General features: G+C 42.0%; 1 protein-coding gene across 9 annotated transcripts in view; it reads left to right on the top strand.

Moving 5' to 3' along the window:
- Window positions 1-25,560, top strand: part of PCGF5 (polycomb group ring finger 5) — a 134,723-nt gene that overhangs the window by 59,044 nt on the left and 50,119 nt on the right. For 6 of the 9 annotated variants that reach the window (XM_021073244.1, XM_021073247.1, XM_003133143.4 and 3 more), the window contains exons 2-3: window positions 7,910-8,219; window positions 23,208-23,304. In XM_021073244.1, the coding sequence (XP_020928903.1) occupies window positions 8,108-8,219; window positions 23,208-23,304 (209 nt within the window). In that variant the 5' untranslated portion in view covers window positions 7,910-8,107. Of the gene's footprint in view, window positions 1-5,366; window positions 5,631-7,909; window positions 8,220-23,207; window positions 23,305-25,560 lie in introns of those variants that run through there. The other 3 variants (XM_013983547.2, XM_005671277.3, XR_002338662.1) reach the window with 3 other exon arrangements.

Raw genomic sequence — 25,560 nt, forward strand, 5'->3', positions numbered from 1 at the left:
TAGTCTCAGTTGATGCATTTAAGTCTTTTGTCCATTTATGATTCTCAGGAATTGAATCTGATCTCTCAGCATGACAGTTGTGGTTCCATACTGATGTTTTAAAATATGGTAGCCCTGATGAGTTGGGGGAGGGGGTGTAAATCCTATTTTCCCGTATAGTCTGCACCCATTTTAGTTATAGTCTTTGTTCTTCCAGTATAACTAGAACTTTTTACAGCCAATGGTTAACATTTCAGTAAAGAAAATGCAGCTACTTTTTTCTCCCTCTCAGAGAAAAGAAAATTTGGTTGGCCTGTCACTTTACATTATATACCTAAAGCACTTTAAAATATTTAGCTAGTTGCAGTCTTGCACAGACTAGTTGCAGACTAATCTTACCTCTATTCCTGATGTTGTTTATCTGTACTCACTTTTAGTATTTTGACTTAATTTCTCTCTTTTTTTCTGGCATTCCTATTTATTTTCCATATCCATAGCTTTTGGTATTTTGCTTTGAGGTCTTTGTGACTGGTAGTCTTAAGTGTGTAGGGCTAATTTCTTGACCACCCATAGTATGTCTTCTTTCAATTAGAGTTTTTGTCATTGGCCCTCTTCCATTTAGCACGTTGTTAATAAATTTGGTGTATTTCTCCATAATTGTTTCTTATGGATAAGAGTTTACTCCCTGGTGTGATTTTAATTAGTAGTCCTCAAGGGCAGGAATTATGCCTTAACATACCCTTTGTAAGGATCCCTCCGAGAAGAAACTCAAGGAAAAATACACAGAACATGTCTCAGAGTGTGTGAAATTACTCACTTTTTCAGTTAATATTTATTTGAATGATTGCCTTTGCCATCCACTCTGCCAAGGAAGCGGTCAAGTGCTGGATCCATTGGGCTTCCACGCTAGCAGGAGGTTCAGACAACTAAACCAGATAATCCAAGACGGTGTAATGTGGGACTTGAGAGAATAAATATGAGTCATTTTACATATAAATGGTGTATGTATATCAAGGAGGCGCCTCAGCTACGTTGAGCTGCCTGAAAAGGTGGCCTTTGAGATCATTGGATACCTGAAGGATAAATAAGTGCTGGGCAGATTTAGCAAGGGTGAGGAGAGGATTGGGATGGGACTGGGACAGAATGCTCATTTGAAAGAACACCCATCTCTCTAGTGAGAAGGTAAAAAGGTTCATTACGTTTGCAGCATGGAGTTTAATAGAGAGGCTATAAAGGTGCCTGGGAGTCTGGGATGGGCTTATTAAGCATTTGGGCTTTATCTTAAGAACAGGGGTTTTTCAAGCCAGGGAGCAGTATGATCAAATTTTCCGTTAGGGTGCTCTGGCTGTGCTGCAGAGAAGGGTTTGGCAGAGAAGAGCTGTTAGGGAGACGGCTTAAGAGTTCATTGAAGTAATGGGGGGTAGAGATGATGGTAAACCAGGGTGGGTTAAGTGGAAGGATTCAAGGGACATTTAGCAGAGAGAGTCCTTGAGAATTATTGATTACAACGGAGGGCTGCATTAAGAGAAAAAGACACCTGGTCAAGGGTGATTGGAAGTCCTTTGGTTTTCGGTTCCCTCCCACTCCTCCATCGTTGATTTTGGGCAGTCATAGATTTTGAGCTGTGTCCATGGCCATAAAGTAAATACATTTGGGCCCAGTAGGACACTTTAAATTTTAATATTTTCTAAAATCACTGTAGAAGACTTTTAGATTACAGCAGGTAGTTTTATGTTAGAGATAGATATTTTTAATATTTAATAAATATTTTTTATTTTAATATTTTAGGGAAATGTAAAGATATAACTATTTTTTGATCTTTCAGGGAAATGTAAAGATATAACCCTATTTTTTTGTTGTTGTCGTTGTTGTCTTTTTAGGGCCACGCCCATAGCATATGGAAATTCCCAGGCGAGGGGTTGAATCGGAGCATGGGTAAAGCCAGATCCTTAACCCACTGAGTGAGGCCAAGGATTGAACCCATGTCCTCATGGATACTAGTTGGGTTTGTTACCGCTGAGCCACAACAGGAACTCCAAGATACACCTCTTATCCTGTTAAACATCTGTTCATTGATGATATATTTATTAGGCAAGGAAGGAATGTGAACTTCTCAGTACATAATTACCCGTCTTTTGTCCAGCCTTAACTGAAATAAAAATCTAAGCATAAGTTGTAAAATAATGAGAAGATTTTCAGGTATGCAGATAGCTCCAAGCAGTTCCAGGGGTTGTCAAGAGCCATATGTGGTACGTTGGAAAAGTCTGGATCAATGATCAAATGAAGTTACCTCCTTAGTTCAGTAGGCAGCACCTCAGTCTCATAACGAGAGAGTGAAGCACGTCATCACTTTGGGGTTATGCCAGAGCCACAGCAACGCAGGATCTGAGCGGCATCTGCAACCTACACCACAGCTCACGGCAACGCCAGATCCTTAACCCACTGAGCAAGGCCAGGGATCAAACCCTCGACCTCATGGTTCCTAGTCGGATTTCGTTAACCACTGAGCCACACTGGGAACTCTGGGTTATGCTGCTTTGGTAGGAAATCACCAGCATCCAATTCACTCCCAAATACTCTCTAGTCTGTTACTTCCTTCCCTCCCTTCATTTATTCTTCCCTCCCTTTGTTCCTTTATTTTCTTCTAAGTTAATCTTTTTCTTACCTAACTGCCCTTAAATTCTCAGAATCTGGGTTTCTACATCTGTAAAATGAGAACGCCCAAGTAGATTAGTGATAAGGGGAATTTCAGCTATGATTCTTTTATCTGCCTTTTCTTTTTCCTGGTTCCATATATCCAGTTGCTCCTAGGCCTTTGTTCACTTGAGGGTCCCATTGTTTTTTTTAATTTGTTATCAGAGCCACCCCCTCATACTGAGGCTACTATGGTTTGTTCTAGTTGCCACAGTCAGAACCAAGGGAGGAAGGGTTGAGTTACTGAAAAGCAGTCCCAAAGGAAGAGACACAACCCAGCAGCTAATGGTCCTATGTTTAAATCCTTAGAACCTACACCTAAGTCAGGAAACTTGCCCCTTTGTAACATTCCCTCTTGCCATAACTTTTATTATATTTTTACCCAGACAAGCGTTTGAGTTCTTTGTCTGTTTTGATTTTCTTGTGCGTGTGTGCGTTTTTTCCTTGGCATGGGAAAGGTGGGTGGTAGCTGAAGAGGGGAAAGGAGAAACTACTGAACACTTTTCTGCAAACCATGCTGCCTCTCGAGACACAAAGCACAGATTTTCTTACAAAAGCTGTCTTTCCTTGCTTCCAAGTCTCCCATTTACAGTTTCATTATGGCAACCCCACCTCCACATCTATCTTCAGATAGTGCTTTGTGGCATATTTGTGACCCCTCTCAGCATTGCTAATGTAAATTCGCCTAATACCCAGCCTTAAGCTCATTTCCCCAGGGGATGCTATCTAACTCCATTTAGTGTAGATTACCAATCACACTTAAGGCCCCTGGACTTCATTAAGTGTTATTCTTTAAAAATATACTTACAATAACTTCAGATGCAAATTAGGAACATACCAAGTCATAGTGTATATATTTTAAGGATATACAATAATATCTTCCATCACATATTTTAAATGCACTAGAAATAGGGTGACTTTTCACATGTTAATATGTTTAGTTTCCAAGATGAAAGATCTGGAGAGCAATCCTTCAGCTATAAAGTCATTTTAGGAGTTCCACTGCGGTGCAGTGGGTTAAGGATCCAGTGTTGTCACTGCAGTGGCTGGGGTAGCTGTTGTGGTGCAGGTTCAGTTCCCGACCTGGGAATTTCCACATACCGCAAATTCGGCCAAAAAAAAAAAAAAAAAAAAAAAGTCATTTACCTGACTAGTTAGTTTTTTTTTGCTCGTTGCGATTGCTGGGACTTATTGAAGTTGATCCCAGCTTGGAAATTGGCATGTATGCTTTTGCAAAATGGTTCTTATAAGGACTGTGACAATGCAGTCATTGAAAACTTTCAGAAAATGTATTGCCCCTGCTAGGTTGTTAAAAATTGGTAATTTTTAAATGTTATGTCCACTCTACGTAAGTTTATTATAAATTGGATATTTTTAAATCTGCCTTATCTACCTCTTAGTGTATTTTAAACTTGAAGTAGATCTTGGAATACTTAGACTCTGCTAGACCAGTGGGCATTGTGTTCATTAGTTTGCCACTAGAGCCATCTCCACTCTGGTAGTAAGTAAGGTGACTCAACTGGAGATGAAGCAAATACTTTGCATTAATTTTCCCCCACCCTCTCTCCATTACTGTCAACTTGCTCGCTATCACTGCTCACACTTCTCCAGAAACAAAGATGATGTAATTGCAGCACCTTTTTCTCCTTTTAACACTAAAGATTGAAAGTTGCCCTTGGCAGATAACCTTCGGGATATTCTTTTGAACTTTTGTTTGACTGGTGGAGACCACACTGATCTGCCTGCTCTTTCAGGATTACTGGACTGCAATCTTTTAAGCAGCAAAGAACCAGGTCTAATTTATGTTAGGAAAATAGTGGTTGTCGTAGAAATTTGTAAGATTGTGGAATGCAGTATATTAGGATTGAAAGACTTTGAGGAATCCGTTAATGTATGCTTTTGAATAAATGTTTTGCAATGAATGGCCTCTTGTCCTTCTCAAAGTCCTCTAGAAAGAAAACTGGGATTTTTTGCTTGTTTGAACCTTACAAACACTAATAATTCTTTACATTTCCTCTAACAACCCCACCCCCACGGCTCTCCTGTTTGGTTACAGATCCTGATCTCCAGACCCACCCCACAGTAACAAGTTCCTTAGTGATTCCTTTTTTTTTTTTTTTGTCTTTATTGGCACACCTGCTGCATACGGAAATTCCCCAAGCCGGAGGTCCAATCGGAGCTGCAGCTGCCGGCCTACACCACAGCCACAGTAGGGATCCGAGCATCATCTGTGACCTACACCACATCTCAGGGCAAGCAGGATCCTTAACCCACTGAGGCCAGGGAGCTAACCGTATGCATCTCATGGATACCAGTCTTGTCTTAACCGCTGAGCCACAAGGAGAATTCCCTTTGGTGATTCTTAAGGTGCTAATCAAGCGGTCTTCCTGCCCGGCCCTTGGGGGACTGGCGTGGGGAAGATACAGCTGAGTAGACAGTTTCATGGGGTGACTCATTCTCAGCACTGACCATTGCTTGTAAACCCGCCAGGGAAAATATGCCAGGCATTGTTATGATGAAAACAATCGGGAGGGTTGGTGGTGAGGAGAAGAACCGAGGTAAAATTTGGCCAGAGCTTACAGTCGCCCTGGAGCTAGGCCAGCAGGGCGGGCGGGGCGCCCGCGGCACCTGCGAGGAGCGCGGGGCCGGCGGGCGTGGCCTGCGGGCGTGGTGGCGGGGGGCGTGACGGGGGCGGGGCCGGCCGGCGGCGCCGGCGGTTGGAAGGGGGTGGAGTTGCCCTTGGAGGCGGCACCCGCCCTGGGCCCCGAGGCCCGCCGCGCCCTATCGGGCCCGAGCCGAGTGGCCCCGCGGAGCCGGCGCGCTCCCGCCTGCAGGGGGAGGGCGGACGGGGCGCCGGGACCGGCCACGCCGCGGCGGGCCCTGTTTCTCTTTCACTTTCCTTCCCTCTGAGGCCGGCGCGTTGGCGGGCGCGGAGCGACGGCAGCGGCGGCCGCGGGGTAGGTACCCGGCGGGCGGGATAGCGGCAGAGGGGCCAGGACCCCGGCCGCCCCCTCGCTCCCCGCCCAAGTTTGTTCCCTGAGCCTGAGCGGCAGCTCCGGGCACCTGCCCTGGCGGGCCCCGCCTGGAGCCAGGAGAGCCCTTCCCGGTTGGGGTCAGGGGTGGCCGGCCGGGGTCTGGGGGCTTCGAAGTCGCGCGGTGCGCTCGGGGGCGGAGAGGGCGGCGGGCGGCCAGCTCGGGGAGAGGCAGCGCGTCCTCTCTGGCGCAGGCCGGGCCCGGGCCCGCGCACCTGCCAGGCGGGCGGGGCGGCTGGGGCTCGGACCGCCCAGAGCCATGCTACTACCCGGTCGGTCCGGGGGACGCGGAAAAGTTCCCTCCTGCCCCCGCCCCGCCCCTGCAAGTACTTGGCTTCCTTTAACCGCCCTGGTGACGAGGCTCTATGGCTTAGGATCTAATGCCACCCCAGATCGGGACCGGGCATCTTCTCCTTCAGTGGACTTTTTCAGACTTTGGAGCTTTGTGGCAAACCTGTGGGAAAGGCAGGGCAGTTAATACCAGAATATAGAGGAGGAAGCTGGGACCCAGGCACGGATATTAAGTGCCTTGCTGAAGGTCATATAGGGCTCAGGATCAGCACTCAGACCCCCTAATTGATAATTATGTTCTCTTCTGTTACACCATCTACACGATATCCTGAGCGGGTAGGATGATTACTTGCAGAACCTATTCCGTTCACTTTCTCAATGACGATGTGTCTGTCGATGGAAGATGGAATGATGTGTTTTACCTCTCTGGTTGCTTTACACTTACCTATGAGTTAACATCTAAGTTAGAAAAGTTTTTGTTTATTGAATTATCTCAGGAGATCAACATCTTTTTTCGTGTTGTGTTTTCTCAGAGGACACGTTTGTTGTAAGAAACCTTTAAAACTTTTCTTTTTTTTTAAAGTAACCATATGGGTAAGTCATACTAAACGTTTCTGGGAAGAAAAAGTTAATGATACTAAACTTTTACAGTGTACTAGCTTTATATATATTGTCTCATTTAATTGTCATCGCTGGAGGAGGCTGGCATTCTTGTTTTCATTTTTCAGTTTAAAAAACCCTGAGGCTTAGGGAAGATATGTAGCATTGCCCAGGTAACATTTGCTAATTGTGACTGGTTTCCATTAAAGATTTTGCAGTGTAATAGAAGAGATAAAGAATGAATGTAACTAAATCAAAATACAAGGGAAAATATGAGAGAAGTAAGGTGTAAAAAACCAGGGCAAGATTACACTGAGGCTAGCTTTGGAAAAATATTTTGAAGCATAGGTAGGTTCTCGGGAGTTCCCGTTGTGGCTCAGCAGTAACGAACCTGACCAGTATCCAGGAGGACGTGGATTTGATCCCTGGCCTCGCTCAGTGGGGTTAGTATCCGGCATTGCCTTGAGCTGTGGTATAGGTCGCAGATGTGGCTTGGCTCTGGCTGTGGTGTAGGCCAGCAGCTGTATCTCTGATTTTACCCCTAGCCTGGGAACTTCCATATGCCACGTGTGTGGCCCTAAAAAGACCAAAAAAAGAATAGGAAGAATAATAGGTAGGCCCTAGATAGAGGAGAGGAGGGGGGCTTGTCAGATGGAGAGCATAGAACCTGCAGAATGGACTATGGCGAGACCAGTCCTTTCAGTTTGCATGTTTGTTGAAGGGTATGTTAAGGTCAGCCTCTGGAGGGTTATATGACAAGGTAAGAAATTTAAACGCCTTCCTGTTTCAGAGTAAAGAGGAGACACTGACATTCTTTGAGAAGAGGATCCAAATCTAACAGAATGAAATAAACTTGGTAGACTAAGTTGAGCTGCAGATAGAAAGGCAGTAGTCAAGTAGGGTAACTGGATGGAATGGAAAAGAACATCAGTTTGATTTGATTACTGACTGGGTGTGGAGTACAAAATGGAAACAGGAAGGATAATAGACTTCAATTTTGAATCTTTTAGCTTGTGTTGGCAGGAACTCCTAAAAGAACAGTCTAGCAGATAGTTAAAATAGGTTACTGAAGAGGTAAAGATACCAAAGCAGGAGTTAATAGCCTAAGGTGTCATTGTATCGAGGTGATAGTTGAGGCCTCAGGATTGGATAGATTTGTCATTATTCTGAATTAAGCATAGCAGATTTGTAAATTAATGCTACAATGAGGGAAACACTGTTCACTCAATTTGGAGCATGTAACACTTGCTGCTAATATAATAATGTTATTACAGTATGAGGAATTTGATGCCTTCTCTCATTTTTTAAAAAAGTTATCGTGGAAGAAGATATGGGAAAGCAGAACCACCAAAAAGAGTGATGACCAGCGATCTCCTAAGAAGTCTGGATGTTGGTTCTCATGCCTTGGGACATCCAGTTGGGAACTCCACACCAGTTCCTGGGATTAGACTTTCATCCACTTAATAACCCTCTTTGCCTGAACTGCTAGAGCCCGTCCTACCTAACCACGAATGGCTACCCAAAGGAAACACTTGGTAAAAGATTTCAATCCATACATCACCTGCTATATCTGTAAAGGGTATCTGATCAAGCCAACTACAGTGACGGAATGCCTCCATACTTGTAAGTATTTTTTTTTTTTTGGTCATCAACCCATCAGAAGTTTTGGGTTACACTTGTTCTTTTAAAACTACCACATTCCTCCCCCTCCCTGGATTGTAACTTGTGAAATAGTAAGTAGCCTAAGAATTAACTTTGAATTTACTTTCAGAGTTGAATTTGTTGGGATACTAGTGGTATAAATGTTTCTTGGTTTTTTTTAATCGTAATAGTTGACTTTTCTATGATTGTAAAATGTTCTAAAGATCATAAGTGTTTATTGCTTATTGGTTTTGTTTAGCTGTATTTGTGGCATGTGGAAGTTTCTGGGCCAGGGATAGAACCCGTGCCACAACAGTGACCTGAGCCACAGCAATGACAACACTGGATCCTTAATGCCTAGGCCACCAGGGAACTCCAGTTATAGGTTTTTAAAAAATTTTTTTTTTCTTTTTCCTGCTAAACCTGTGGCATATGAAGTTCCCAAGCTAGGAGTCATGTTGGAACTGCAGCTGCAGGCCTGTACCACAGCCATCGCAAGATAGGATCCAAGCCGCATCTGAAAATTGTGCCACAGCTTGTGACAATGTCACATCCTTAATCCACTGAGCGAGTTCTGGGATTGAACCCACATCCTCACAGAGGCAATCTGGGTCCTTAACTCACTGAGCCACAATGGGAACTCTGAGTTATGGGTTTTTTTTTTAAAGTGAACTATCTGAGGTTTTTGATTTTTGAAAATTATATTGAGGAGTTCCCTGGTGGCTCAGTGGGTTAAGGATCTGGTATTGTCACTGCTATGGCTCAAGTCACTGCTATGGTGTGGGTCCCATCTCTGGCCTGGGAACTTCCACATGCTACAGGCATGGCCAAAAAAATAATTACTGAAAGAATGAACATGCTCAGAGATTTTTTAGGGTATTCATACTTTAATTCATTGTGGGTTTTTTAAACCACTTTATTGAGTTATGGTTGTCATAAAAAGCTGTACATATTTAATGTATATAACTTGATGAGTTTAGAGACAAGTATACACCCATGAAATCATCACCACATCAATGTCATAAACGTGTCTTCACCTCCAAAAGTTTTCTTCCATCCTCTTATTATTACAGTATAATAATAATAATATTATAAAATCTGTCTCAGCGAGCGCATTTTAAAGTATACAACACAGTATTGTTAACTATAGGCACTGTTCTGTACAGTAGATCTGTAGGACTTGCCTTGTACTCTAGCAGCCTCAGCATCACCTGGGAACTTGTTCGAAATGCAAATTATCAGACCTTACCCCAGAATTACTGAAACAGGCATTCCAGGAGTGGGCCCAGCCATCTGTTTAACAAGCCCTCTGGGCGATTCTGAAGCATTCATTCACAAGTTTGAGACTCACTGTTTTAATATGATTATGTCTGTGGAACTCCTAACAAGTTTCTTTTTCACCTGTCCTGTCAATAGAGGAAGGACATTTTTATAGCCAGTTGGGCCAGGATTTCGCATACCTTTTGTGTTTTTGCCAGTGTGAATTTATTCTCCTATTTCAATGAAAGTAATTCCAGTAAGCTCTAGTTTAATGCCTAGTGCATTGTTTTTATATTTGGATTTCTCCAGCAAAAACTGCCAACTCTGGAAGATAAGAAGAAACCACAAATGCTCCATTTCTACCTATATAATACAGATTTTATATCTGTTCTTCTGAAAGAAAAATTTGGGGGAGAGAATGAAATCCTGGTTTGAATGCCACTCTTTTGAAGGAAAAAATAAAAGATTCTAGAAATTAATCAGTTTGGGAGTTCCCATGGTGGCTCAGGGGTAAGGAATCTGACTAGTATCCATGAGGATGCAGGTTTGATCCCTGGCCTCCCTTAGGGGGTTAAGTATCCCTTGTTGCTGTGAGCTGTGGTGGAAGTTGCAGAAGTGGCTCAGATCCCATGTGGCTGTGGTATAGGCTGGCAGACTCCTAGCCCAGGCACTTCAATATGCCACAGGTGCCGCCCTGAAAAACAAACAAAAAAAAAAGAAAAAAAATCAATTTATAAGCAATGATTATGTTTGCAACAGCAATTTAAGGTTTAAATGGGTAGGCAACAGTTTAACTGCTCAAGTCAATTCTGGCCTAAAAAATCCCTTGGCAGTCATCAGGCCCCTTTACTGAGAAATGCACATACCTTTACTGAGAATGTGCATAGCACATGGCAGAAATGTAATTAAAAGACAGTGTAAATCACAAATGTGACCTTTATCATCCACAGAGAACACAGAACAGTAGAGTAAAAGAGGAAAGAGTGAGGGATTCAACCCTGTGTCTATAGAGGATTCTGTAGTACTAATCCCTATGCTCTTTCTGGTCCTTGGATTTTTGTGTATTTTTTTGGCTTGTATTTGTGTTGGAGCTTATAGGCAAAAACAGACAAACCAAAAACCTGTTGCAGTTGCAAAATAGCCTCTGATTTGTATTGATAGAATAAATAGTACTGCAAATCAGTGTTCCTCAGTCATTGGTTGAGTCTTTGTGTCTCCCTGGTTTAGGTATAAAGTGGAAGAGTTGTGATGGCACTGTGATTGGGATCAGTGTCTGGTAGAGAAGATGGCCAAATGGGGCATGAGGAAAGGGAGAAGTGTTAAGTGATAGAGAGGTGCCCCATGATTTTTTCCATCTTGACTTTGGCATATAAAAAGAATATCTTATTAAAATAACTTTGTACATAGACTACAGTTTTATGATACTGTAAGGAAAGAAGGGGTAAACATTAGTTCTTATTATGAAAACTCATAATAAAATATAAAAATGTTGTTCTTACTATTCAAGTTTGAAACATATAAATGGATCTTTATTACTGGTAAGCAAAATCAGACTTTGGGGCCCAGTCCCTTTGGACTTCTCTGGTCAAGCGAAGAAAGAATATCAAGCTAGGGAATGTATAAAATAAATTTGGATGCTGTTAAGTGTGATGAAAATAATGAAACAAAATGATGTAATAGCATATATATGTCAGGATATTGCCCAGAATGGAATGCCAGCAAAGGAACCCCAGAGTGTTTTCTGAATTTCCTTAGCCTTGGGCCACAGGCCTTCCCAGGCTGGGACAGAAGCCCTTGGGTGTGGCTGCAGCAGAGGTGTGTTGGAGTGCAAGGTCGGGGTCATGAGTGGCCCTCCCTCCTTTGATGTGGATAAAGGAATTTACTTCACTCTTTCAGAATACTCTGTAAATACTCAGCTCGCTCTCTCCTCCTCAGATCAGGTAGGTTCTTGTTCCCCTATTCTTCTCCCATTGAGAAATTCTTGCGCTCACACTGCCTGGCTTCCATGTGGATGTAGGAGCAAAGGCCAGAATGGCAGCAGGCTGTCTGATTGCCACAGCCTTGGTGTTAACAGCACTCAGTTCTGTAGAAGGCAGAGAAGGGGGCAGGCCAGTCAGAAGGAAAGGTGAGGCAGAGGTGGCCCTGTAGGCTGTCCCACGCTCCTGACAAGTAGCTGCAGAAAAAGAAAAAGGCTTCTAAAAGCCCCCACCTTTAAGTAAGCTCATATCTCATCCACTAAAACCAGTTCACTTTAGCCAGCCAAGGACATTCGATAAAAAGATATAAAACTTCTCAATGAGGTAAAAATTTAAAATACGGACTATTCTCTTTAAATAATCACTTAATGCTAGATGAACTAAACCCACACTAACCATGGTTACATGTCAGTGAGGTAATTTTAAACCTAAACCTAAGGAAATAAACTTGCTCACACAAATAATTATTGAATTGTTTAAATAATTAGATACTGGGCACTTTGCTAGCCATTGGAGCAGGGTGGTAATAAGATAAATTTGAGGGAGTTCCCGTCGTGGCTCAGTGAAAGCTAACTAGCATCCATGAGGATGCAGCTTTGATCCCTGGCCTTGCTCAGTGGGTTAAAGATCCGGTGTTGCTGTGACCTGTGGTATAGTTGGCAGACATTGGCATTGCTGTGTCTGTGGTACAGGCTAGTGGCTACAGCTCCGATTAGATCCCTAGCCTGGGAACTTCCATATGCCATGGGTGTGGCCCTAAAAAAAAAAAAAAAAAAAGGTAAATTTGGAACTTAAAACTGTCAAGCAAAACTCATAAGCCAAGAAGAAATTTCTGCAGGTATATTTGGATATTCTTTTATATGAACTCATTTCTTCTGACTTCTGCCTATGCTAATGTCTCCCCAATCTTTATTTCTGGCATAGTCCTTCTGAGCTTCAGAATCCCACTGGATGTCCACTTAGACATCCTGAAGTCACTTGGAACTTAACATACCTAAAAGCGAATGGATGTTGTACCACCACTCAGTTATCTAAGAAGTACGCTCCATGCTTGACTGTCTTTCCCTCACTAACAGAACAGGGCAGGAGTCCGTCGGGTCTCTGCTTGTAAGCTGTCTCAGTCTGTCCCTTCACTGCCATCCCCTGTGACCGTTCTTGCTCAGGCTCTCATTCCTTCTCACCAAAGTACCTGCAGCTCACTCAAACTGTGTCAATGGTGATCATTTCTAAGAGCTCATTGTCTTCATCACTCATTCTTCAGCTGACCCAAAATTTCCTAAAGGTACCCTGCTTCCCTCAGGATATAAAGCTACTGAGCTGATTTCTGCCTGCCTCCTCCCCAACCATCTGACATGCATGCACACCTTTGCCGTTCAGCTGCTTGCTCATGGAACTTCTCATATGGCTGGCTAGCAGCGATCTATCCTTTAAAACTCACCTACTCCAAGGTATGCCACTCACCTGCTCCCACAGGCAGATTTGAGTTAAGTATATCCTTAATACCTGCTGTTTGAGCTCTTAATAAAAGCTTAAATGAATATATAAATGGCCAGTTTGTTGACTATTCCATTTTTTTTTTCCTTTCAAAAATTCAGATGCAGTGATAGGTAGCTTGAAAGGCATGTAGGCAATGTCAGTTAGGAATTATGAATTTGGAAAAACTGTCTTCTGAAATACAGGTGGGAGGAGTTCCCTGGTGGCTCAGTGGGTTAAGGATCTGGTGTGGTCACTGCTGTGGCTCAGGTTGCTACTGTGGCGAGGGTTCAACCCCTGGCCCAGGATGTCTTCATGCGATGGGCATAGCCAAAATAAAGTAAAATAAAATAAAAGTGGGAACTTTGTGGGTTTTAAGCAGAGAGGGGGTGGGAGAGGGAGAGATGCAGGATTAGGGAGTAGAGATTGGTGGTTCTTCATTAAGGGACGCTCTATCTCTTGCACCAGGATCCTGAGAAACTTTTTGAGGTTGCTTAGAGTGTATTTTCTGTGGTTGTATAGGTTGTTGACTTAAAATGAAAGACTTTTCACTTAAACTGAGAACAAAGGAGCTTTGTTCTAGCAGCTGAAATGTGCAGAGCACAGTGCATTGGTTCTTAACTCTTTTGTGGTTAGAGGCCCCTTTAAGAATCTGATGATTCTTTCCTCAGAAAAAAAGGAAGGTTATAGACATAGAATTCTGTGGTACAGGAAAGGAAAGCTTTCTTCTCTCTGCCTTTTCAGAGATTATGGCCGTAATCCCTTAACTAAGAATGAATTCTTTAGAAAAACAGTGTTGTACTTAGTTTTTAACTTAGGCAAACAAGAAGGGTTAATTGATAATTAAATACAGTTGATGTGACAATTAAGGGACATGGTAATTTTATGTAGTAATGTGTAAGAATGAAGGAATAATTTAATCAAAAGATGGTAAAATTTACTTCCATCATTTATTGTTTTTTGAACAAGTGTCATGAATACACAAATATTTAATTAAGATACAGAGAATTCTTGATACATTGGAACTCAGTGTTTAAAAATCTTTTGCCACATACACTTGCTATTCAAAGTGCAGTCTCCAGACCAGCAGCATTCTCATCTGGGAAGTTGTTAGACGCGCACATTCTGGGGCCTTGCCATACACCTACCGAATCCGAATCTCTGGGAAGAGGGCCAGAAATCTGTGTAATAACAAGCTCTTCAGGTGATTCTGTTGTGCACTAAAGTTTAAGAAGCACACTTTGGACCAGATGTTTGTAATACCAATGTCTCTTGAAGTAGGCAGTTTGTACTTTTTGTTTTGTTTTGTTTTTTGTTTTTTCTAGGGCCGCTCCTGCAGTTTATGGAGGTTTCCAGACTAGGGGTCCAATCGGAGCCACAGCGGCCAGCCTACACCAGAGCCACAGCAACACGGGATCCGAGCCGCGTCTGCAACCTACATCACAGCTCACAGCAACGCCGGATCCTTAACCCACTGAGCAAGGGCAGGGATCGAACCCTCAACCTCATGGTTCCTAGTCGGATTTGTTAACCACTGAGCCATGACGGGAACTCCCCAGCAGTTTGTACTTTTAATCCTATAGTAATTGAAATAAATGCTAATAAAATTAAAATAATGGCTGTTATTTATTGAATGTCATATTTGGGGTCATGGGCTTTACATGTTGCCTTATTTAATCTTCCCAAGGACGCGTCTAGTTTGGTGGTATTATTAAATCAGTCTGCAAATGTTTATTAGCACCTACATTGGGCCAGTCATTACTCTAGCCAGTGGGAAGACAGCAATAAACAAGACAGGCATAGTCTGCCCTCCTAGAGTTTATGTTCCGATAGAAGAGGGAGACAAAGAGCACATAAGTGGTATAATTTTAGATGCTATGTATAACACCTACTAGGAAGAAAAATAGAGTAAGGTCTTGCTTGGAAGTTACCATTTGAGCAGAGACCATAAATAATAGGAAAGCAAGCTCTGAAAAGACTTGAGGGAAGAGTATTTCAGATTCTTATTCCAGTGTTTTTCACAGAGATAAAGCTAAGAAAGCTTAAGTAACACAGCTAATAAGTGCTAGAGATAGGTTCTGAATCCCAAATAGCTGACTTGAGTGCATTTTTGTAATAAATTAGGACATTTTCTAATTTTGTTTTTTCTTCTCTCTGCTAGTCTACATTTTCTAAAATTCCTTAAGGAACATATGAATTTTAAAAATATAGATAGTAAGCATCCTCTAACTGTGTTTTTGTGACTGTATACCATCATTATATACCCAATCAGGATCTGAACTTGTAAATAATTCTGAATGAGTAGCCATTATAATGAAGAAGAGATATAAATTGAACTTTCCAATGATGTATTCTTTATAAAATTGAATTTTTAGAGTCAAGACTTGTTTTTAGAATAATAAAGACCTAAATAGAAATTATATTTAAAGTTTCAGTAGGTGCAAATATAATGTCCTAGGGTTGTAGTGGAAATAAGGTCATTGATATAACTGACGTTACGTGTTTCAAACAGTATTTTGGCAGAAACTAGTCATTCATTTCTGAAAGTGATTGCAGTGTTCATTTTGGTGATTCTTTTTAAATAGGAAGTGGTAATCATAGGCCTTAAACAATCTAGGTGTCATTATTAGTAGTAATTATGTTAATAATTATATCAGATGTATAGTTCTCTTAGTTTTTGAAACTATGCATTTGATAATAAAGAATGTTTAAACAGTTGAGCAAATTCATAGTGGACACTAAAAGACAAAACTAGGAGATAACAAATAAACTGTCTTCTGTATTGGTTTCTGAGAATAAATTATATCTAGGTCAGGATGAGTTGGAACTGATTCCAGTGATGGGTGAGAAAAAAATAAGTAACCTAAAACCCAAAAGTACTCAGAGTTAGAAATTGCGGTCCATGTTCAGGTATATTTAAGAGTCTAGCACAAAGGTTGAATGTAACCATTATGAAGAAGTACAGTCCAGCCAGTATAGACAAAACAAAAGATCATTTCCATTTGGCTACTTTAAAATGGAAAATAGATACTTGGTAACTTCTGGTATTATAATGTCCTGATTTTTACCGGACTGTATATTTATCAGAGTGTCAAAAACCAGTGAACAAAGCTATATTCTCTCAGAACGCTCAACCACTGACACTTCTTTACTCAGAGAACAGAAAATGATCATTTTATTTTAGGAAACTACTTAGCTTATATCAAATTAACTCATTTTAATTGTCAAGAAAATTATTAGTCAACTCAGAATCTCTTCCCTTGCTTTAGTTGAAAACGTAGGCTGATTTCTGACTTGACTAGAGTAATTAATATACCTGCAGGTCCTAAAATCATGGCTCCCTTTTCTGTTCCTAACCCTTGTGTCCTCATTTATTCCACAAATACTTACTGAGCACCTCCTCCTCCAGATACTGTTCTGGGCACCTGGGGCACATCAGGCGACGTCGTAGGCAGAAAGTCATAGTGTATGTGATCAGGTAATACATGCTGTGGAAGGTTAGGCCGGGTAAGGGAAGTTGGGTGGTCAGTGAGAAAGTGTTAGGACTGAAAATAAGCCTGTGTTCAGGGTAGGCCTCCCTAGGAAGGTGGCGTTTGACCAGACTTGAGGAGGTGGAGGAGTTGCCAACCAGCTATCTGAGGGAACAGTATTCCGTGTAGAGGAAATAATGAGCAGAGGCTGTAAGGCAGGATGCTGGGCACATTGAGAGATGGTTGGGAGCCAGAGTGGCCAGTCAGCAGTGAGTAAAGGAGTCCAGGGAGGGGTAGGATGGAGTGGGGTGGCAGACGGGCAGAGGCACAGCACACTGTTCTCATTGGGCCCCTTTTCAGGATTTTGGCTTTTACTCTGAGAGAAAAGAGTATCTATTTCAGGCAGGATTGACATGGTCTGATTTATGTTTAAAAGCATCCCTGGAGTTGCCATCGTGGCACAGCGGAAAAGAATCTGACTAGTAGCCATGAGGATGTGAGTTTGATTTCTGGCCTCGCTTAGTGGGTTAAGAATTCGGTGTTGCCGTGAGCTGTGGTGTAGGTCGCAGCTGTAGAGCTAATTCAACCCCTAGCCTGGGAACTTCCATATGCCACGAGGTGGCCCTAAAAAAAAAAAGGACAAAATGAAAGCATCCCTTAGATTGCTTCAAAAAGTAGACCTGTGGGGAGGCTACCACAGGAGTGCAGGCAAGAGGTGACAATGGCTTGTGCCAGGACACATCGATTCTGGTTACATTGTGAAGGTAGAGCCAGATTTGCTAGTGAACTGTATGTTGCTCATAAAAGAGAAAGGAGTCAGGATAGCATTGAGATATTTGCTCTAAGATACTTAGACCAAGGATAGAGATACCGTCAAATCATTTAGGAAAGGATGAGGGTGGACGATCAGGAGGTTATATTTTAGGATTTGAATGTAAACTGTGAGCCATCCAAACAGAGATGCCCAGTTGGGAGTTGGACACATGAGTCTGTAGATTATTGGCATTTAGATCTAATTTAATAATCCGTGAGAGCCCCAAGGGAGCAAGTGTTGCTAGAGAAGAGAAGAAAGAGGCTGAAGGACTTTGCCCTGGGTACTGAGGAGGAGTAAGCGCAGTAGGAGGAAAGCTAGAGGTCCCCGGAGGCAAAGCCAATGCCAGAGGAGGATCAGCCAAGTTAGCTGCTTTGAGTAAGAGGGGACTGAGCCCTGGGCTGAGTGTGAAGGGGGGTCCTGGGTACTCTGGCTGAGCACTTTCGGGGGTGGGAGGGGCAAAGTCCCAGGGGGTGTGAGAAAATGGAAATGTTTTAATAATTGTACAGTGACTGTGTAAGTTTCATCTTAACAAATTAAGAAGGCTGAAGAAAAGAACTGAGAGAGTGTACAGGTAGCTCTGAAATGGGGTAAAAGCCGACAAGGGAAAGAGGGTCAACAGATGTGTGACCTTTTTTTTTTTTTTAAGATGAGAAAGTAGTGTGTTTGAATATTGATGGGCATCTTCAGTAGATTGCAGAAGACTGACAGGCGAGAGGAACAAGCGGTGGAGCAGTGTTCTCAGGTCACTAGAAGGAGATCTAGCAAATAGAGATTGGCACGTGAATGTTTTAGAAACAGCAAGAGCACTGCCGTATAGATGCTAGTGAGTGAGTAGGGTGGTGGTATAAATTCTCTTTGTTTCTTTTTCTTCTTTCCTTTTGTTTTCAGTAAAACAGGAAGTGAGGTCATGAGTGGAGAGTGAGGATGGAGGAAGATAAATGGGGTTTGTGGGGGAGGAGAAGGTAAGACGTGTTGGTGAGGAGCATATGGAATTAGGGCATTGAGTGTGACAGCCTGACAGGTGAAGGGCCCACTTTTGAGGGTGCTGGTCATGAATTTAAGGTGAGGGACTAGTCAGCATGGTGCATGTTTTTCTCCCACAATGTTTAGTGGTAATCTTTTAAAGCAGGGTATGTAGAGAGATAGATTTAGCCAGGGTTGATAGTTTAACTGAACAAGTATGACCAAGGAAGAGACAGGTAGAAGAGTTGAGGTAGAGAAGAGCAGAGCTACCAGGTGTGTGTGTGAGGAGTAATTATTCTGATTGACCTGGAAATTGGCATTGATAAGGAGGGGGGAATGAGGGCATCACTACCCTCACCTTGGAATCCCACTTCACTCCATAAGCCTGCTATGGAGGTGAGGTACCCCTTCCAGCCTGCCTGGACCTTATGGTCTCCTGGCCTGCTTTCTCTCAGATCCCCCTGCCATGCTTCAACCCCATCAACCTCGACGGTGTCCTGACCCTGTCCAGAAAGCCCTGCCTTGCTACCTGGTCCTCTGTCCTGGCAAAATAAGAATAAAGCATTCTCCTCAGTAGAAAGTGATGCTATCACTCATGTTCTCCATGAAATTGCAACCCATGGAGGCCTTTGAAAGAGATGTGCCGTGTATAACATAAGAGAAGTATGTGCATGAGTTCTTTAAAACTTGGAGATACTGTCTCATGGAAGCAAATTAGAGCTATTCTGGGTAACTTTAAAGATGTCAGGTTCACATGTAAATCCATATCAAAAGTAACAAACTGATGTTTCTTCTCTTTGCAGATGTCCAGTTTGCTTATAAACTGTTAGCAGATAACACACATTTTTCAAAGGCAAATTGTATCAATTGAGTGTTATCAAGAAGGGCCCATAAAGACAGCAATATACTTAAGGAAGGAAGAAGAAATATGCTTCTGTGTTGACAGATAAAACCAACACTTTCAGTTGATTTTAACAAAGTCAGCATTTGATCACTTTTAATAAACAGAGCGTTACTAATGAATGACACCCCCAAGGAATGGAGAGAAAAGACTATTGTTGCTTTATTATCAGCAATAGCAGAATTGGTGTTCAAGAAAAATTTCTGTAGATCTCTTTGTGGCATCAAAGCTGGGAAGCTAGCTCTCTTAAGAGATGTGGGTGGACCACACATCCAAGATAGCAACAACAGGTGGACCTTGACCTGCTGTGAAGAACCTGTCCCCTTCAAGAACTTGAAAGTTAAAAAGGAGGATAGCCTTTTAATAGTTAAACTATGGGATCAACATAAAATAATGCTTCAGAGCAGGGATGTGCAAAGTGCTCAGGAAGAGATACAGCAAGGTAGCTCTTAGACCAACAGGACTGTGCAGGGATTGGATCAGACATAAAAGTTAGGGAAGGCCTGTATACTGAAGATATGTTGGTCAATCTTGGACCCTCAACCCCAGAAAAAGAAGGGTCACACATGCACAGAGAGGCAGTTCCCATTCCGGTGTTATAAATATACTTGAGCTGCAAGACGATCTGTAGAGTGAATGTGGCTGCAGAGGATTAATACCAGTATTAATAGACATTTCAAGTTCCATTAGCAAGATCATCTGTTATGTAAGCTGGACACATCAGACTAATCCTGTCTGATGCCAGTCCATATTTGATTACTACTATTCTTTTTGTTATGATTTTATGCTCATCCAGCAATCTGATGTATAGTGATAGCTCACATTATTAAATATAAGTTACCAGACATTGGTTTACACATTTTACATATTTTATCTCATTTAATTCTCATAAGAACCCTGTGAGATAGGTCCCCTTGTCATCTCTCTTGTACAGAGAAGCGCAAAGTAAGTAATTTGCCTAGCGGCAGAACTGGGATTCAGATCCAGCTGCCTGCCTCAAGTTTATCTTTTTTTTTTTTTGCCTTTTTAGGGCTGCACCTGTGGCATATGGAGGTTCCCAGGCCAGGGGTCCAATTGGAGCTACAGCTGCCGGCCTACACCAGATCTGAGCCACATCTGTAACCTACCACCACAGCTCTTGGCAATGCCAAATCCTTAACCCACTGAGCAAGGCCAGGGATTGAACCTGCAACTTCATGGCTCCTAGTCAGATTCATTTCTGCTGCACCACGATGAGAACTACCCTCAAGTTTATCTTTAATGTAAAGCAACTATGCTATACTACCTAGGATCTGCATTGTAGGGAGAGAGCACGTTAATCCCATATTTGTTTTGATTATGTTTTGGCCCGTGACGGTGATTTCCTAATGGTTAATAATAAAGTAATTTCTGGTTATGATTTGGCAGAGAGCCAAATCCTGGAGTGGCGCTGCCTCAGTGGCACTAACCAGTAAGGATTTTGTGGCCAGGATTTCCCAGTTGTTTTCAGGCTGCCTTGGTGAGAAAGCTTTGCAGAGTTTGCACCAAAGTCCTGGTGCTCATCTCTCAGAGAGTCTGATTTAATTGGTCTGGGATGGGGCCCATGAATCTGTTCTTTTAAGCCAACTCATTGGTGATTGGGGTGCCCATTCAAATTTGAGAACCCCTGCTTTAGAGGACACAGTGACTTTCTCTGTTGTGTTACAACCTAGTTCAAATCTAAGACATGGTTAAAGGAATGATTTCACTTAGTAAGTTTTGGGCAGAAGTTTAATGATGGTTGATGAGATAAATATAAAGATCAGTTTAAAATATGAAATCTTGGTACCTGGGATGAAATGAAATTGACTTTAAGATGATTGCATAGTGGTTTGGATTTTAAGCTTTGAGCTGTACATCTAGTGTGCTGCAAGGCATCCGTCTTTGCCCCTGAGAAAACAGGCTCCCACCCGTAGCCTTTGGGCTGACCCAGGTGAGGACTTGCTCTGTGCATGTCACGTGCCTCTCTCTTTGGCCCAGATTGGTGGACAGCCAGGAATTCCTGAACTCCTTGAGTATGATAAACATTTTGAACCACAAAGATCAGAGCTCCGGGGCAGGATCAGGCTTTGTTATACCTTTTCATTCTTGCCTCTTATCGGTTCTGTTTGCCTTCTTTCCCAAACCTCAGAGACTTATCTAGTGTCCCTGGGAATAGAGCAAATACCTGAAATCTAAAGAATTTAGCTTCTTTTTGCCCTACTTCAGTATGGCTTAACTAGACAGCCCTCCTTTCCCAGACATTAACTGACAAGACATTTAGACACATCACGCCACAAGACATTTAGAATGTTTTGGGGGCCAAGAAATTTGGAGGACAGAAGTGTTCATATCTAAGCTAATAATACTGTCTTTCACCCAAAGTTTAGGAGAATTTTAGTAAAAAGTTGATACCCTAATAGCTGTATGTAATGGTGAAAAGAGGTAAAGAATGTGAGATGCAGGTGCACTCTTCCAGCAGAAAAATCTGCTCAGATGTCACCTTCTTAAGAAGTCCTGCCCTGAACATTCTTACCTAAATAGCTACCAGCCCCCAGCATGCTCTTTCTCTGCCGTTTTTTATGGGTTTTTGTTTTTGTTTTTTTGTAAATATTGCTTATTACGAACTACACTTTGTGTTCAACTTCCCAAATGGAGTATAAACTCCACATGGACTCAGTGTATGGACTTTGTTTTGTTTACCCCCTTGCATCCCCGACTCCTAGTACAATGCTTGGCTATCGAATGAATGAATGAATGAATGAAAGACAATACCAAGATACTGTTCTCTGTCTGTACTAATAATTTTAAAATATAGATACCTTGCAGAATTCTTCCCTGACCATTGTTGCTCTGACCAGTGTATGTGATATGTTTGAATTTTCAGACCTAACCTCGGTGGTAGGAATCCTAGTGTTTACCCTTGACCAGTCGTTTAGATGAATTTTTACTCCTCTTAAATGGTGTGTGGCATAAGGGGGGTGGGGGGGAGTACTTTGCAACAGAGTTGTCAGAGGGAGAGCTGACCTGTACCAGGTGAAAAATTCAGATAATCCAGGGTAATGAGATGGGGGCACATTGCAATAGGGGATAGGATTTAAATTTTTTTTTTAATTCAGATGCTGGAAATATGTCTAAGGATTTTGGGTAAGAGTTGGTAGGTGAGAAGTTAGGGAAAAGGTGGGAGAGTGGCTGAAAAGCCACAAATCACATTTCCATTGTCTTTGTTTATAGTCTTTATTAAAAATCTTAATTTTTCCTGTCAGTTTCTCAGTCGTTCTTTTGGTTTTCCTCTGGTGCTTTTGTACCAGCTCATTGCTACTACCCTTGCTTCGTGTTCTATGGTGTTATGAGAGCTGTGAGCACAGACTCATCATAGTCTGCAAAGGCCAGAAGTCCCCCTGTAGCTCCTGATCTATCCCAGGAGCACCCTGCTGAAAAAAGTAAGCCAGAGATGTTGGCGGCTCTAAAGTACTATTAAGAACTATTTATGTTGCACTCAAATACATTCTTAGCAAAAGAAATAAATGCCGACTTATCAGTTTTTACCTTTCTGTGTCCTACTTCTTTAAATGAGAAAAACATACTGTTTTATGTATCAGCTTTTTAAATAATAGTATGTGAATAAGTTATTTGTTTTGTGAATATATTTAACGAAAACAAGCAAACTAGTCTATACTTTCTATATTGTGGTAGGAGGCTTTATTTCAGCTGTGTTTTTTAATAGTGATATAATTTTAAGGTTTTATAAAATTTGCTTAAAGAGGAGCATTCGCAGTTCCCATCATGGCTCAGCAGAAACGAATCTGACTAGTAACCGTAAGGACACAGGTTCAATCCCTGGCCTCACTCAGTGGGTTAAGGATCTGGCGTTGCACTGAACTATGGTGTAAGTCTCAGACACAGCTCGGATCCCATGTTGCTGTGGCTGTGGCGTAGGCCAGCAGCTACGGCTCCCATTTGACCTCTAGCTTGGGAACCTCCATATGCCACTGGTGTAGCCCTAAAAAAAAAACAAAACAGGGTTCTATATATAGTAGATAATTTATAAGGACTGTTTCTAATTACTCCAAGTTCGAGTGATGCATTTTAACTTACTATCTTCTTTCTTCTCAGTCTGTAAGACTTGTATTGTCCAGCACTTTGAAGATAGCAATGATTGTCCAAGGTGTGGCAACCAGGTTCATGAGACAAACCCATTAGAAATGTTGAGGTAAGTAAATTCACTTTTAGTTCATTTAACTTAAATAAATTATATAAACTCAATAATTTTTATTATGCATCAAAATATTTGTTGGTGCCTTGACTCAGTTGATAGAGGTTTTATGAATTTCTTGATTTTCATTTTAAAACATTTATTTCAATTTAAAGCATTTTATTAAGAGGAAATAAAGGAGTTCTGTGGTGGCTCAGTGAGTTAAGGATCTGGCATTCTCACAGCTACGGCTTGGGTTGCTCCTGTGGCGCAGGTTTGGTCCCTGGCCCAGGAACTTCTGCGTGCCTCAGGCACAGGCAAAAAATAAAAAATTTTAAAAAAAGAGGAAATAAATCTGTGCATATTAAGTATCTAAGAAATGCATTTCCAAATTAAAAATTATAACTTTATCTCAGGCTCTTAGAGTTACTTTAGTTGTAATTATTTTCAGCATTTTAATATTCTACATAATACTCTGTATTCGTTCAGGTTCAGCTACATAGTAGTGGAAAAGAGGGCAGACCTAGTAGTTTGGGGTTGGTAGATAAAAACTGTTACCATTTGGAATGGATGAGCAATGAGGTCCTACTGTTTAGCACGGGGAACTATGTCCAATCTTTTGGGTTAGAACATGACGGAGGATAATATGAAAAAGAAAAGAATGTTAAAACAAAATAATGAGGAAGGCTAATCTTAGTACTATTAATTTTTAAAAATTTATCATACATTCAAAAAAGAATGTATAAACATTTATGTAAAACAAAGAATTTTTTAATGACTACCCTTTGACCATTTACTTAGTGGTAGGTACAATTGTTACACCAAATAGTAATAATATAAAGAAGCATAATCTCATTTTGTGTGTGCGTCTTTTCTAGGGCCACACCCACAGCACATGGAGGTTCCCAGGCTAGGGGTCTAATTGGAGCTGTAGCTGCCAGCCTACGCCAGAGCCACAGCAACGCCAGATCCAAGCTGCGTCTGTGATCTACACCACAGCTCACAGCAACACCGGATCCTTAACCCACTGAGCGAGGCCAGGGATCGAACCCACAGCCTCACGGTTCCTAGTCAGATTCATCAACCACTGAGCCACGAGACGGGAACTCCTTTAATCACATATTTTTAAAGCTGGAAGTGATGTGTAAGATCCTAATCCAAATCCTATTTCAGCATTAAGAACTGAAATTTACAGAAGTGACGTGACATTGGGTAAGGCCTCAACAACCTCAGATATCACTTCTAGTTACAATCCAAGTGTCCTCACCGCTGAGCTCATTTTCTTCCCACTGTTCCCACCCCAGCTCTACCACAGAGCAGCTGTGTGATCTCAGGGAAGTACCTATCACAAAACAGAGCTAGCTCTTCTCTAGAGAGCCATTATTAATGTTCATCTCTCAGTGATGTTTGCCTCATTCTATAAATCTGGATTTGCAAGTCTTAGGTTTCAGACTTTTTTTTTTTCTATGTAAGTGCCTTTGGTTGGAGTACTTTGTCTACACGTAAATGTCAGGCCCGTTGGTTTTCAAAGTGTGGTCCCCAAACCATTCATAGTTAGAAATGATAGTTCTCAGACCCACTGTGTCAGCAACTCTGAGAGGGGAGCCCATCTCAGCAAGCTCCCCCCCCACCACCACATGATTCTGACGTATGCTGACCTTCCAAGAACTGTAGGTCTGTTGTAGTCTGTAGTCCTGAACAGGGCTTCTGCCAGGTGGCTTTGTATCAGTGTTTTGAATCGATGTTATCCCCCAGCACACGATTAGCAGTGTCTGGAGACACCTTTAATTGTCAGGACTGGGGGTGAGGGGTCTGCGGCTGGCCCTAGGGTAAGGCCTAGGGATGCTGGTGTTGCTGGACATCTTGCATTTCAAAGGACAGCCCCATCCCCAGAGATCCAGCCCACAATGTCAGTCAAGAGCCTCTGTTTAAATAATTCAAAGGATAACAGAACAAACTTTTCTCTCAAAAAATCTTTTTCCTGATGCTTTAGAAAAAGCTATAACAGTTCGTAATTATTACCTACTCCATTTTAAAGTGCTATATTGTTAAGATAAATTATCTCAGCTTTTGTTTTGACAAATTATCTTAGCTTTTGTTTTTGACTGTTAGATACATGAAGTCACTAATCCCTTAGCTTAAGTGTATCACATATTTATTTTTTTAATCTATTTATTTGTTCGGTCCCACCTGTAGCATGTAGAAGTTCCTAGGCCAGGGATCAAACCTATGCTATAGCAGTAACCAGAGCCATAGCAGTGACAACACCGGATT

This window comes from Sus scrofa, chromosome 14, assembly GCF_000003025.6.
Source record: "Sus scrofa isolate TJ Tabasco breed Duroc chromosome 14, Sscrofa11.1, whole genome shotgun sequence".
Taxonomy (NCBI): domain Eukaryota; kingdom Metazoa; phylum Chordata; class Mammalia; order Artiodactyla; family Suidae; genus Sus; species Sus scrofa.